Consider the following 15001-nt stretch of genomic DNA (forward strand, 5'->3'; position numbering starts at 1 on the left):
GGTTATGATACTTCCCTTCAACATCACAGTGCTCCCCTTAATTATTCAAGTAAATCATGCTCATTGGTTGCATTCATTTTTGAAAATCAATAGCACAGCACACACACAAATACCCATCACCAAGAAAAGTTACAAAGCTGATCAGGCCCAGAGCAGCCGCTTGTATGTACCAAGTGCTGAAGCCCACCTATGTACTTCAAGGCAAGTGAAAGAATGGAACAAAAAGGGAATGAGGCGTGGCGCAAAAGCACTCAATGCAAGCCATAAGCAGATACTACAGAAGAAATGCATAGCAAAGACTTGTGCTCTACAACAAATGTGACTTGGATTAAAATTTCTATTATTTCTTCAACTAAGCATGAAGCTAATTACATCTGCAGCCAGATCTTACATAACAGATTCTCCTTGTCACATGTTTCAGTGACCAGAATAAAAGCTTTTTGATCATAATAATTTAGAAGTCATGTTTTTGTCAGATATGTGGAGAGGAGAGGATCTACATCGGCCATGAAAATAAAATTCGATTAATGGAAAGAACTAAATATTTCTCTGGTTTATGGAATATAGTAATATTAGAACTCAGATCAAATTAAAGCAGTTCTCTTTAGATTTAACAAGTATCTATGGTTAGGATTATTCAAATCCCATTCAATCTGAAATGAGCAAAAGATATGGCAGATCCTTGAAATGTAAACCTAGCATTTTAAGTCTTTCATATAAACCAGTTCCACCATATCACTGACTTCTGGTATTTTGTTCTGAAACCGTATTTTATTTCCAAGGCCAAGCTACAAAATCCACTCAGCTTTGTCACACCAACTAGACTACCCACACGGCACATAGCAAACCTGCAAAGAAAGAGGCGCTCCGGATGAGGCGGAGCGGACCTTGTTCAGAGAATGCCCGCCTAGGGCTGCAAAGCTGTGAAAAACCTACATGGCAAAACGTAAAACAACATATGAAAGAATGAGGTTAGTAAAGCAGAAAGAACTCTGGGAGGAAGGGCAGGGATAGGAGACGGGAAGGATACAAGCGAACATAAACACAGACCCAAAACACAGCAAAATCCCCATAGCTTCTACAACCAGATATAGAAGTTCAAGCTGCAGCGCCCATAGTTTAAACACAGCCCTTCTCAGTCAGATTGTTTTACATACATATACATATATATGAACAAACTTATCAGAAACTTTCCTTTTTAGGGTTTTCTTATTTTCAAGTAATCAATGGACAGGGAGGGGGAAAACTTGAAGACTTTTCTGAGTTCCTTTTCACCTTTTTAAGTTTAGGTAAAATTTATTGAGAGGTAGTATCATGTAGGAGTGACAGAGATCACAACTGTCCAGTGAGGAAGATTGGGTTGTAAGAAGTGTTGAAGCTTTGAGATACTTCCAAAATGAGAGGTTATAAAAACACATAATTCCAAGGCACAATAGCGACTTTAAAGATTTTGCAAAGACTTTTGGGGCCTAATGGAGAAGTAGGGAAGGTGCCGTCTGCCTGATCCTTAGAGAAGCCTGGCTGTAGGCTGGACAAAGAGATTCAGACTCCGGGGGTCTTAAAAAACATCCAAAGTCCCATACCACCATCTGTAACATGAGTAGAGTAGGAGCATTCAACTCTCTTCCACGTGCCTTCACTAAAAGTGTGCACGCATATGCGTGTACAGGCAATTTCTAAGTTACAAACATCTGACTTACAAACGATTCATAGTTAAGAATAGAAATGAGAGAACAGGAAGGGAATGAAATCTACTCCTAGGAAGGGAAATTCACTCCTGAAAGAGTGAATTTATGTGATTAAATGGGGAAATGGGGAAAAGGTGTCTCCACTGAAACTTGATCACCAACCCTTGTTTCCACAGCAAGCCAAATTTTTCAAAATCCAATTATCACAGGGACAGAAAGTGAGGTGAAATCTTCTCAACAGGAGCACACCACAGCGATTTTAACCCTTCCCTATGTTATCCAAATCATTCATTCATATGTGTGTGTGTGTGTCTGGAATTACACTTAAAAATGTACCTGTTCCAACTTACTTACATACAAATGTAACTTAAGAACAAGCCTACATAAACTATCTTGTTCCTAACTTGTGGACTGCCTGTATAGGATTGCCATTGCCATGGGAGAGGTGTATGTGGAAAACCATTGGTAACTTTCAACTAAGTTCTTGAGTCATGTGGTGTGAATGAGTGGTTGACAGCAGCTAGGTAGAATTTGGGGATCCCCTCTCTTTCTCGAGAGCAGGAGATGGTTCTGAAGCCTGTTTACACCACTAGAAGTAAGGGAAGAAAGTGGAGCAAGTTAAACTGAGAAAAAAAATACATTTGCATTGTCTCTCTCTTTCAGCTATTTCCTTAAATATTTCCACATATTGTTGCTATATATAAATGTCTTAATATTTTCCCTGAAACAGATGGAAGTGTGTACTCCATGTGGTGCCTGTTTCCTCTTCCTTTTGTTTTTGCATGAGAATTAACACAAAGTTGAAAGAAAGAGGAATTATCCTGTACCTTTCCTTCCAATCAGAGAAAATGGGAACTAAATCCTTTGATACTCACCTTAAGATTTAATCACATAAAACATCCACAACAGGTGTACTTGAACCTGATTTACTCCAGACCACCAACTCTGGATGTTTAACCAGAGCTTGAAAATGTTGCTTATCTGCATAACAACACCCCAAATCCCCACCCAGCATGCTCAGTAGGGATAATGAGTGCTGTAATCCAAAATTCAATTTTTCCCAGGTTTAGTTCTGGGATATAGGGCTGTGTGAAAAGGCCCTCGGTGTTCTACCAGAAAGTCAGAGGGCAGGAAAAGGTTGGTTTGTACACAGTATCCTCCTAAAGCACACAGTAACCTTTCAAAAATCAAGAGCTGGCAAGGATCAATGGGTCACAAGTATTGCTTTTATTTGATTTAGTTTCTAAAAATGTTCTGGTTACAGATTAACTGCTTTTTGCTCTGCTTAACTTTTGATTTTTGAAAGGTGAACTAGAAGAATGTTTTGAGGAGTCAACCATACTTGGGCACAGGTTTTTACAAATGCTATTGCCTCCTCTTCTGAAATATTCAACACTGGCCAATACCATATTATTCCAAGCCATATTCCATACTTAAACTTCATGTCAAAAAAAGTATCCCCATGTAGTACCAAATGAGGTACCAGAACAGAATGTTACTGCTAGTGCAAACATTGCAATAAGACTCTAGTAACAGTCAAAGGAACTAAGTGTGAGCATGTTTTCTGAGATGATTAATAGGAACATTTCCATTATCTTCCTGTTTGTATTTTTTTGCAATAAGAATGTGATTTGCCAGCCATTACCACTGACATTATACACTTGATTTCAATCACACCTGCCTTTCTATTATTTCCTCAACTAAGCATGACGCTGGAGGGTGGGGGGCACACCTATAAGACCCATTACTCCATGAGGTTGTGTGAGCAACTAAACTCCTTTACACATGGACTACACAATGGCATTAGTGGTCTAGGCTACTTTCATATGCATGCCAATGTCACAAATACTGACTAGGTATGGATCTTGGAAATGTTATTTTCTAGACTACAGCTCGTAGGTGGCTCATGTTAACCAAGGGATTCTGAGAATTGTGGTCCAAATTAATATGTTTTGTGGGCACTTTCTGAAACTCATGTCATTATACACAAAAGGAGAAGGCACTGCTGTAATTCTAACCACTAAATCATGAATGTGTAGAGACTATGATCTAGATCAGTGGTTCTCAACCTGTGGGTCCCCAGGTGTTTTGGCCTACAACTCCCAGAAATCCCAGTCAGTTTACCAGCTGTTAGGATTTCTGGGAGTTGAAGGCCAAAACATTTGGGGACCCATAGATCTAGATAGTGCTGACTTTACCAAAAAATGCTATTACGACATCTCATTGCTTCACTCTTGCCTTTTAAACCAAACTGCTACTCAGATTCAAATGAGGCCTTGCAATTCTCAGTTCTCTTACATAAAAATGTATGTAACCACAAGCTCAAGTTTGAGCTAAATGGGAAATAACTGAATGGGGACACAAAAGAATTACCAATCTATCAAATAAGCCTGTGTTTGGAGAAATGGAAATGTCACATTTAAAACCAACCAAATCTTTTCTTGAGATTATGCTTAAAACAAACAGCAGGGAGGTGAGGGCATCCAAAACCATTCCATGAATAACTTTCAGAAAGTGAAGAATGCAAGGTAATATCAAGGAGTACCAGGACAACACATCACATATTTGCTTTATTTAATCAGATATGTGCATGTATGTAATAAATACTATAGTGAGCAATACGTTTAAGGAAATTACTTTCATTTAGCACTTTTCAGTTACTAATTGAAAAGGTACTGGTATTGAGTGACATTGATTAAAGAAATTTGAAAAAGGCTACTTGAGCACATGATTCATTTAAGTATGTGGAGCAATTCTGCTGGTGCTATATGGGCTCAGTATTTATTGACCTTTTAACCAGCCTTTAGAAAGCCAAACACACCAATCTTGAACAGCAAGCAACTAATGAGATAATAGTGGTGCTTATTCTGGGATAATACTGTTCAGAGGGCACTAAGAGCCAAAACTGTAAATGATAGAGCTTATATTAAGCAGTAGGTTTTGAAAGATCATCATATTGTTCTATCCAATGCCATGATGCAATTATGGAAGATTAATGAGGCCACTAGGAAACACCTGCAAGGACATTTCATTTCATGGCAGCCAAAAAAACAAAAAACAAATCCAGTGAAAATAATCATGATCATGGTACTCAGTATCTCATCTGTCATTTCAATAAGATTCCACAAACTACAATGGTACAAGTGAGTTCAGTTTAGATTTACAGGGACAATGAAGAGAGAATAAATTGAACACTTCCAGCACAATTTATGCATGTTTAGAATAATTAATCTATGGGTGGGCAAATTGCCAAAGCTGAGGATGCCACCTTTTAATGGAAAAATGTGTATCTTTTCAGGTTGGGATTCTATCAAGATATTTTAACATATAATTTTGATATCTTTCAAATATCTTTTTTTTAATCTACAAAAAAGCTGATGAAGCCAACCAAACTGTCTGCGTGTAATTCCAGTCTTATGCTCTGTTTCTCGGGGAATATCCTATTTTCACAATTGTCTCCAAAGTAGAAGAGAATTACAAGAGCAAACATTTTTAGATTAATATTTCAGCATCCTGCAGATATTTTGTTTATGAATAAGGCAGTATTTCCCCAGGGCTCAATGCTTTCTCTTCATTTGAACTCTTCTTGCTTCTGCACCTCTTGCCCTCTGTCCCCAGTGCAGAAAAGCTTGAGAGGACTATTTTATTTCCATGACAAGAAAAAAAAAATACCAATTCTGGTTTACTGAGATACATTCCTTTATGATATACACAGTAGAGAGTACATATTTTGTGAGTTCATATTATAGTTTGCTGTGCACAAGTGGAAAGCTGTGAATGTCAATACTGAAAATACAACTGAACAATATGGTCCTAAGTGGGATCACATCGGTATTCATCAAGGCTAATGTTACTGTCCAGTCCCATCATATATGTGTTAGTTTATACTGTATATTGGGTATTACGCTTATCACCACCACTTGAGAGCTTGAAATGTTCTTATCAACTTGTTTCAGTTCACTGAAAAGTCATGGGATATATTTCTCAACCTTTGCGTTTCACAATGTTCAGGTTAGACTAAAAGTTGCCCCAGTCTCAGGCCTACACCATTTCTTTAAGGCATCATTTTACTATTTGTACACATCTGTCTACATTCATGAAGTCTTATGGTACACATATAACCAAGAAGTCAGCTCATACAATTACCTATATTTCCAAGCAGTCCATTCATAATTGTACTGTGATCTGGTTTTAGTGTATTGCTGTCCTGATTAATGAATTCAAGACTGTCTTGAAGGCTGCAAGGAAAAAGAGAAGAAGAAAAAAACAGAAAGGGTCAGTCTTTTTTGTCCTGTTCCAGTCTTTCTCATTTTATGATTAGTTGTGCTCTTCATACATGTTTTCCCACTTTTATGATCTCTGAGAGTGAAACAGAAGCTTCACCCACACAAAAGTAACTAAGTAGTGTCCATCTTTTCTCCTGCTGAAGTTAAAGTGACTTAATAGAAAGATGACTTCTTGTCCCCATGCCAACACACACAAAATTCACACAACATATACAGCATCTAATACACTCACGTGTTTAAACTTCCATAGATACTACTTCCAGTACGCGCTGTAAAAACTTTGCTTAACATAAGCTGTGGAGGGGAGCTGTGGAAACAAATGAGTGGAAATGAGAAGAAGCCATCATGGAATACGTCTTCACTTCTCTGTATAGAATAAAATGCTAGAAAAACAAATGCCTCTAAAATGGGGGAAACAATTGGAAAAAAAAGCAGAATGAAAAAGGGCAAGAAGTTCAAATTTCACCAAAACACTTAGAGGCCATATAGACCTACTATAATAGAAGCATCCTAAATGGTAATTCTAACAAATTCTTGAAGAGTTGAAGAATGAAATTCAAAGACATCATAAATGCTAAAAGTACTGCTGGTCTCCTCTTCAATAGTTACAATATCATAAGCTATACTTATGATCTCCTAACTGCGGAGGATTTCTGTTTATGATTATTAATGATCAAGAATGACACTAATACTTATCCTTCCAGCCTGGGAAGCATCCTAATTCAGCCACTGGGAAGTGAGGTCTGCAGCATTTCCTTGGTATTGAGACACACAAGTAACTAAGGCAGGACCCAGAGGGGTCACTCCCCTGCTTATAACACACCCTACAAGAAGGAGAGCACTCTACCGCCTAACGTTTGAGGAGTGGCATAATCAGACATAACTATAATGGTGAAGCTCTGCCATCTTACAAGGCAGGGTCTCAAGAGACTATTTTATTTTTGTACTCCATTTTGCCTCCTTTGAATTCAAGGTAACAGTAGCCCCAAATTCAGCAATTAAAAGTGTCCTTTCAGTTTACAACATCCATACTAAACATTAAAAACACACACAAAAAGGAGATGGACACAATATATTAATATGGGGTTGTATCGGCCAAAACTTTAACATAAATATTCTACATGACAAAATACTTCCCCCCACCAAAACATTGCACATCTTCTCAGAGATAAGGGAAAGTATCTGTCTTAAACATCTGTCAGATTTAGGTTCATGATATGCTGTGACATGAAGCAAGGCCTCATGTCACAGGCAGACATTTCAGGCAGGCTTCTTGTTTTTTTATCTACATTGAAAATGGCTAACATGGCAATATTTTACAATGAGTGCCATGATGTGTAAAATATTTAATAGTACTTAATATTAATAGTACTTAATACTAATATTTTGCCATTCTCATATTCATACATATTTCAATGATACTGTGGCTTAATTGTGTGTTTTTGCAATGTTGCACCCCATCTGGACCCATGAAGAGAGCTGGGTAACAAATAAAATGAATAATAATAATAATAATAATATACCCACAATGTCCCACCCACTGGTCATAATAAAGGTACTAGTGTCCACATGTGTACATCCAAAAACATGACAAAAGTTGAATTTATATTCTGTAAAAAAAAGAATAAAAAGTATGCTTTCAAATCACCTGTCGATTTGCTAATAACAGAAAGTTACATATTATGTCTCAGCATCCACATCACTGGACTATAAATACAAAGGCCCTACTGCAGTCATATTAAACAATGCATAAGAAGAAAGGTAAAACCAGCAAGGAACATCTTTTCCCCTTCTCCATATATAGTTTAATATAGTCTTTTTCTATCTGCCCAGCACTAGAATCAATGCTGGAAGTTTTTCTATTGTCAGCAAAATGAAATTGTGAGGAAAAGTTCTGTGAAAGGGGAAAAAGAAAGCTTACCGGATTTGATGGATCTTTAAGGTCGAGCCCTTATAACTCATTGCCACAGAGCCAAACATCATCTCCCCAAGCATATTAGGATCCGAGGAACACCGGGAACCCTGCAAAAATATGCCAATCATTATTATGTTGCACAATAAGTCAACATAATTATTGTGCAAGGAAACAGAACTTTGATTTAATAAACATAATGAACAATTCTTCCTGTGCTCTTGGACCTCAGCTCTAAACAAAGGTACATAATATAATGATTGCTGTTTATCAAGAGCAGCAGTAACAAAAACAATAATGGAAACAAATACAACATTAATGTAAAATAATATATAAAATAATAGTAACCCGCAATAATAATAGTATCTAATACTCATGCATCCACTTTCCTCACACACCCAAGTCAAGGTGGGAGAACCTGAGTTGTAAAAAGCAAGATCATATAGTAAGAAACTTATTAATATGACATGGAGAGACTCGGGGAATACAGTTAGATCTGGGTACAATGTAGGAGATGTTGCAACTCTGTATGTCCAAGAGAGAACAGAGAGTCAAGTGAACTAGAAAATGGAAATGGAATGATTTTATCCTCAGAATCCTAAGGACACAAGATTCAATGAACATTTTAAAGTTTGGATATACTTTCAATCTCAACAAAATTCTAAGACTAAGGGAAAGACATTGGGAAAGTATCTGAAAGAGAAAGTGGCAACTTATTCTTGTCCAGACTAAATACAGGGTGGACCTGAGCTGACACAACAACTCCACCAAGTTGTTGAGTCAGAGTGGGTGACTTGGAAGATCTCCACAGACTTCAAGGACACCACTATCATCACCCTTTTCAATAAGGGGGAAAGAACAAACTGTGGAAACTATCAAGGTATCAAGATTTTCATTAGGAAAATCCTCGCAAGAATCCAGGATGTTTTCTACCTATTTCAGAAGACATCAAACCGGAATCACAGAATGGTTTCTGCTCCTCCAGAGGAACAGTGGATATGATCTTCACTGCAGGAAAGCTCCAAGATAAAGGCAGGGACTTTACAAAGGCATTTGACACAGTGAATTGCAATGCTCTCTGAAACATCCTCCTAAAATTATATGCCCTAATAAATCTGTGAACAGCCTGTGGCTTCTCCATGATGACACAATGGCAACAGCCTTAAGATAACAATGACTCCCAAAGTAACCAATTTAAGGTGGGATTGGGTGTCAAACAGCAATCTGTTATCACCACAACCTTATTTTCCATCTTCATAGCTATGATTCTAGACCTTGTTGATAAGAAGCTTGTCATAGAATCATAGAATCAAAGAGTTGGAAGAGACCTCATGGGCCATCCAGTCCAACACCCTGCCAAGAAGCAGGAATATTGCATTCAAATCACCCCTGACAGATGGCCATCCAGCCTCTGTTTAAAAGCTTCCAAAGAAGGAGCCTCCACCACACTCCGGGGCAGAGAGTTCCACTGCTGAACGGCTCTCACAGTCAGGAAGTTCTTCCTCATGTTCAGATGGAATCTCCTCTCTTGTAGTTTGAAGCCATTGTTCCGCGTCCTAGTCTCCAAGGAAGCAGAAAACAAGCTTGCTCCCTCCTACCTGTGGCTTCCTCTCACATATTTATACATGGCTATCATATCCCCTCTCAGCCTTCTCTTCTTCAGGCTAAACATGCCCAGCTCGTTAAGCCGCTCCTCATAGGGCTTGTTCTCCAGACCTTTTATCATTTTAGTCGCTCTCCTCTGGACACATTCCAGCTTGTCAATATCTCTCTTGAATTGTGGTGCCCAGAACTGGACACAATATTCCAGATGTGGTCTAACCAAAACAGAATAGAGGGGTAGCATGACTTCCCTAGATCTAGACACTATGCTCCTATTGATGCATGCCAAAATCCCATTGGCTTTTTTTGCCGCCACATCACATTGTTGGCTCATGTTTAACTTGTTGTCCACGAGGACTCCAAGATCTTTTTCACACGTACTGCTCTCGAGCCAGGCATCCCCCATTCTGTATCTTTGCATTTCGTTTTTCCTGCCAAAGTGGAGTATCTTGCATTTGTCACTGTTGAACTTCATTTTGTTAGTTTTGGCCCATCTCTCTAATCTGTCAAGACCGTTTTGAATCCTGCTCCTGTCCTCTGGAGTATTGGCTATCCCTCCCAATGTGGTGTCGTCTGCAAACTTGATTATCCTGCCTTCTAACCCTTCATCTAAGTCATTAATAAAGATGTTGAACAGGACCGGGCCCAGGACGGAACCCTGCGGCACTCCGCTCGTCACTTCTTTCCAGGATGAAGAGGAAGCATTGGTGAGCACCCTCTGGGTTCGTCCATTTAACCAATTACAGATCCACCTCACCGTAGTTTTGCTTAGCCCACATTGGACTAGTTTCCTTGCCAGAAGGTCATGGGGGACCTTGTCGAAGGCCTTACTGAAATCCAGGTATGCCACATCCACGGCATTTCCCGCATCTACCCAGCTTATAACTCTATCGAAAAAAGAGATCAGATTAGTCTGGCATGACTTGTTTTTGATAAATCCATGTTGACTATTAGCAATGACCGCATTTGTTTCTAAGTGTTTGCAGACCACTTCCTTAACAATCTTTTCCAGAATCTTGCCTGGTATTGACGTGAGGCTGACCGGACGGTAGTTGTTTGGGTCATCCTTTTTTCCCTTCTTGAAGATTGGGACCACATTGGCCCTCCTCCAATCTGCTGGAACTTCTCCTGTTCTCCAAGAACTCTCAAAGATGGTTGCCAATGGTTCCGAAATGACTTCCGCTAGTTCCTTCAATACTCTTGGGTGTAGTTGATCTGGCCCTGGGGACTTGAACTCATTTAGAGCGGCCAGGTATTCCTGTACGACTTGTTTCCAATTTGGAGTTGGATGTCCTCACATCCCTCATCCACTCCGTCTTGCTGAGGTTGAAGATGACTTTCTTTTTGTGAGAAGACCGAGGCAAAGAAGGTATTTAGTAGTTCTGCCTTTTCCCTATCCCCTGTCAGCATTGCCCCATCTTCTCCTCGAAGAGGCCCTATCGCCTCCTTGTTTTTCCTTTTTCTACTGACATAAGAAAAGAATCCCTTTTTATTGTTTTTAATGTCCCTGGCAAGCCTGAGCTCGTTTTGTGCTTTAGCCTTGCGGACCTTTTCCCTACAGCTGTTGGCTATTTGTTTGAATTCTTCTTTGGTGATTTCTCCCTTTTTCCAGTTCTTGTGCATGTCTCTTTTGTGTCTCAGCACAGTTAGAAGTTCTTTGGACATCCATTCTGGCTTCTTTGCACTTGTCCTATTTTTTCTTTTTGTTGGCACGGTTTGCAACTGCGCCTTGAGTATTTCACTCTTGAGAAACTCCCATCCATCCGTAACTCCCTTGTCTTTTAGTATCTGTGTCCACGGAATGCTGCTCAGTGTTTCCTTCATTTTTTGGAAATCAGCTCTCCTAAAGTCCAAAATGCGGGTTTGACTTGTCTTAGTTTCGGCCTTTCTTTGTACCTCAAATTGCAGGAGCACATGGTCACTTGCCCCTAAGGATCCTACCACTTCAACCACATCGATCAGGTCCTCCACATTTGTTAGGATGAGATCAAGAGTAGCCAATCCCCTTGTTGCCTCTTCTACCTTCTGGACCATGAAATTGTCTGTAAGGCAAGCGAGGAATTTGTTGGACTTTGTACTCTTGGCCGAGTTTGTTTTCCAGCAAATATCGGGATAGTTGAAATCGCCCATGACTACTACATCTCTTCTCTGTGCCTGTTTGGTCAACTGTTGGCAGAAGACTTCATCAAGTTCTTCCTCCTGGCTTGGAGGTCTGCAGTAGACTCCTACAACAAGATCTTTTTGAGTCCCAGTTCCCTTGATTCTTATCCAGATGATTTCAAGCTGGTTTCCCGGATTGCTGTCATGCATTTCTTCTGAAGCATAAGAGTGTTTGACATATAAGGCTACTCCGCCTCCTCTCCCCTTTGTTCGGTTTCTGTGAAAGAGGTTATAGCCCTCGATGTCTACATTCCAGCGATAGGAGTCATCCCACCAGGTTTCAGTGATGCCTATGATATCATATTTGTGGTGTTGTGCTAAAAGTTGGAGTTCGTCATGTTTATTTCCCATGCTCTGTGCATTAGTGTAAAGACATGTGAGCCCCTGAGATCTTCCCCTGAGCTGTTTAATTGGGATTATTGTGCTTTCGGTACTTGGTCCTTTTTGTGTTTGTGCAGCCCTCCGTTTAGCCTTCTGGCGGTTCCCTGACATTATGGGTAAAGTAGTGTTCGCAAGGCTGTTGTCCCCCTCCCCCAGTAGGCCTAGTTTAACGTGCGCCTAATGAGGTTTGCGAGTCTGTGAGCAAAAAGGTGTTTTCCTACTTGTGTGAGATGCACCCCATCCCTTGCCAGTAGGCCATCCTCCTGGAAAAGCAGGCCATGGTCAAGGAAGCCAAAGCGTTCCTCCTGACACCATTTTCTAAGCCAGTCATTGAACTGTACTATTTTTCTGGCCCTTGTAGGACCGTGTTTTATGACTGGGAGGAGGGATGAAAAGACCACCTGTACATTACATTGCTTTAGCTTTGTTCCTAGAGCTCGAAAATCATTTGTGATCTTTTGAACAGTATGCCTAGCAGTATCATTGGTTCCTACATGAATCAACATGAGGGGAGGACGGTGATGGGGCTTGAGGAGCCTGGTGAGCCTCTGAGTGATATGGTGTATTTTTGCCCCCGGTAGGCAGCATATTTCTCAAGCCATCCCATCCGGTCTGGAAATGATGGCTTCCGTTCCTCTAAGGAGGGAGTCGCCTACTACCAAGACCTGTTTACTTTCAGGAATGACAGGGCCCCTTTTGCGCATTGTAGTGTGTAGGTCCCCAGAAAAGTGATCCTGTTGGTGTGAATTGTGTAGGTGTAAAGTGTTGTCCTCCTCCTCGACATCCCCAGTGCATTCATCAAGGACAATCCATTGAGATTCATCCAAGAGCCTAGCGTTCTCCTGTATGTGTTCCTGTTGCACCTGGTCTATGGTTGGGGATGGTACACCTGCATGATTGTGTAAGTGTGAATGTTGTGAAGTGTTGTCCCAAACAGGGCTATCCCCCTCACACTGGTCAAGGACGAGCCACTGGTCAGTATCTAAGCCATTCTGGTCTTCCTCAATGTGTTGTGTTTCTTGGTCAAGTGATAGCTGTGTGAGAATTTGGAATCTATTCTGTAACTGCAGCTGAGAAGAAGTATTCTGAGGAGGCTTCCGGGTCCTATGTCTCTTTCTAAGGGTGACATTCCTCCAAGCCTGAGGGTTGTCCACATCTGAGGTGATCTCCTCTTGAGCCTCCCCATAATGTTGATGTGATATGGGCTGTGTGTCTAGGACAGCATGCTGTGTGGTATCTAAGAACGGCTCGAGTTCCTGAATGCCCTTAAGGGTCTTAATATGGTCCTCGAGTTGTCGGATCCTGTGTTCCATGTGAGTGATCTGTTTACACTTGGGGCAAATATAATTGAGTAATTGTAGTGTGAAAAAGCTGAACATGCCACAGCTTGTGCATGAGACTGGAAGATTTCGTGTTTGTTCCATCTGGGGGTTGCTAATTACCTCCTGTTGGTGTGTGTTTTATGTTGTTGTCTGTATGCAGGGGTGAAAGTGTAGGTTACTGAGTGTATGAGTTCGCGCGCGCTGTCGGGCACGCGCGACCCTGGTTTATATAGGGTAACCAGGAAGCAGAACAGGCAGCCCCACCTCTCAAACAAAGCAGTTAATTTTTAAACACAGAGAGCTCCGCCTCTCAAACAAAGCAGTTAATTTTTAAACACAGGAAGCTCCGCCTCTCAAACAAAGCAGTTAATTTTTAAACACAGAGAGCTCCGCCTCTCAAACAAAGCAGTTAATTTTTAAACACAGGAAGCTCCGCCTCTCAAACAAAGCAGTTAATTTTTAAACACAGAGAGCTCCGCCTCTCAAATAAAGCAGTTAATTTTTAAACACAGGAAGCTCCGCCTCTCAAACAAAGCAGTTAATTTTTAAACACAGAGAGCTCCGCCTCTCAAACAAAGCAGTTAATTTTTAAACACAGGAAGCTCCGCCTCTCAAACAAAGCAGTTAATTTTTAAACACTCACTCACTCAGATTTCTAGTGCCCTCTAAGACAAAGCTTATCCTGAAGCAGAAGGGAACAAAATGGATTCTGCTTCCTCAACTTCTGTGGAAGCCCAGCTGTCACCGGTGTGGAAATCACCTACTGGACAGATGGTAAACTATTTCACCTCAGCAGGCTAAAAGCCAAAACCAAGGTCACAACCACGTATGTTATAGAACTCCAATATTCTGATGATAATGTAGTTCGTGCTTATTCAGAAGAAGACCTACAAGCCACCTTTGCAGAAGCATACAAAAAGCTTGGCCTCTCACTGAGCATTGAGAAAACCAAAGTGCTCTATCAGAAGGCACCAACCAATCCCTCTGAAATGACAGAAATACAGCTTAATGGTGTAATGTTAGAAATGTTGACCATTTCCGCCACCTTGGCAACCATCTCTCCACAAGAGTCAACATCAACAGCAAAATACACCATTTGAGCTCTTCTAATGAAAAAAAAAGAGTGTCTGAAGATCCAGACATTCGTAGGGATACCAAGATGCTTGTTTTAAAACTTTTTTTCCAAAACTGCAAGCTCTTTTTAATGATTGCTTTCCCTGGGCATTCTATTGTTCTATTGTCCTCCCAACTCTGTTATATGCCTGTGAAATGTGGACCATCTACCAACATCACTCTCAACTTCTAAAACGATTCCATCAGCGTTGCCTCTGAAAAATCCTGCAAATCTCTTAGGAAGACAGACGAACAAATGTCAGGGTGCTGGAAGAAGCAAAAACCACCAGCACTAAAGTGGTGATTGTCCACCATCAACTTTGCTAGACTGGCCATATTGTCCGAAGAGCCGATCACCATCTCCCTACACTCTCAACTCAGGAATGGAAAATACTGTTGGTGGACAGCAAAAGAGATTTAAAGATGGGCTTAAAGCTAACCTTTAGAACTGTGACATAGACACTAAAAATGGGGAAGCCCTGGCCCTTGAGTGTTGTAACGGGAGGTCCGGTTAAAAACAATGCTGTGGATTTTGAA

At 40.5% G+C, this 15001-nt stretch overlaps 1 protein-coding gene across 4 annotated transcripts in view; it reads right to left on the reverse strand.

Moving 5' to 3' along the window:
* Positions 1 to 15001, reverse strand: part of FNIP1 (folliculin interacting protein 1) — a 117753-nt gene that overhangs the window by 29301 nt on the left and 73451 nt on the right. For 3 of the 4 annotated variants that reach the window (XM_060765252.2, XM_060765254.2, XM_060765255.2), the window contains exons 4-7: positions 7896 to 7996; positions 6207 to 6281; positions 5835 to 5926; positions 849 to 932 (exon numbers count right to left, since the gene is read on the reverse strand). In XM_060765252.2, coding sequence (XP_060621235.2) covers positions 849 to 932; positions 5835 to 5926; positions 6207 to 6281; positions 7896 to 7996 — 352 coding nt within the window. The remainder of the gene's footprint in view (positions 1 to 848; positions 933 to 5834; positions 5927 to 6206; positions 6282 to 7895; positions 7997 to 15001) is intronic. The other variant, XM_060765253.2, reaches the window with a different exon arrangement.

This window comes from Anolis sagrei, chromosome 2 (genome assembly GCF_037176765.1).
Source record: "Anolis sagrei isolate rAnoSag1 chromosome 2, rAnoSag1.mat, whole genome shotgun sequence".
Classification (NCBI taxonomy): domain Eukaryota; kingdom Metazoa; phylum Chordata; class Lepidosauria; order Squamata; family Dactyloidae; genus Anolis; species Anolis sagrei.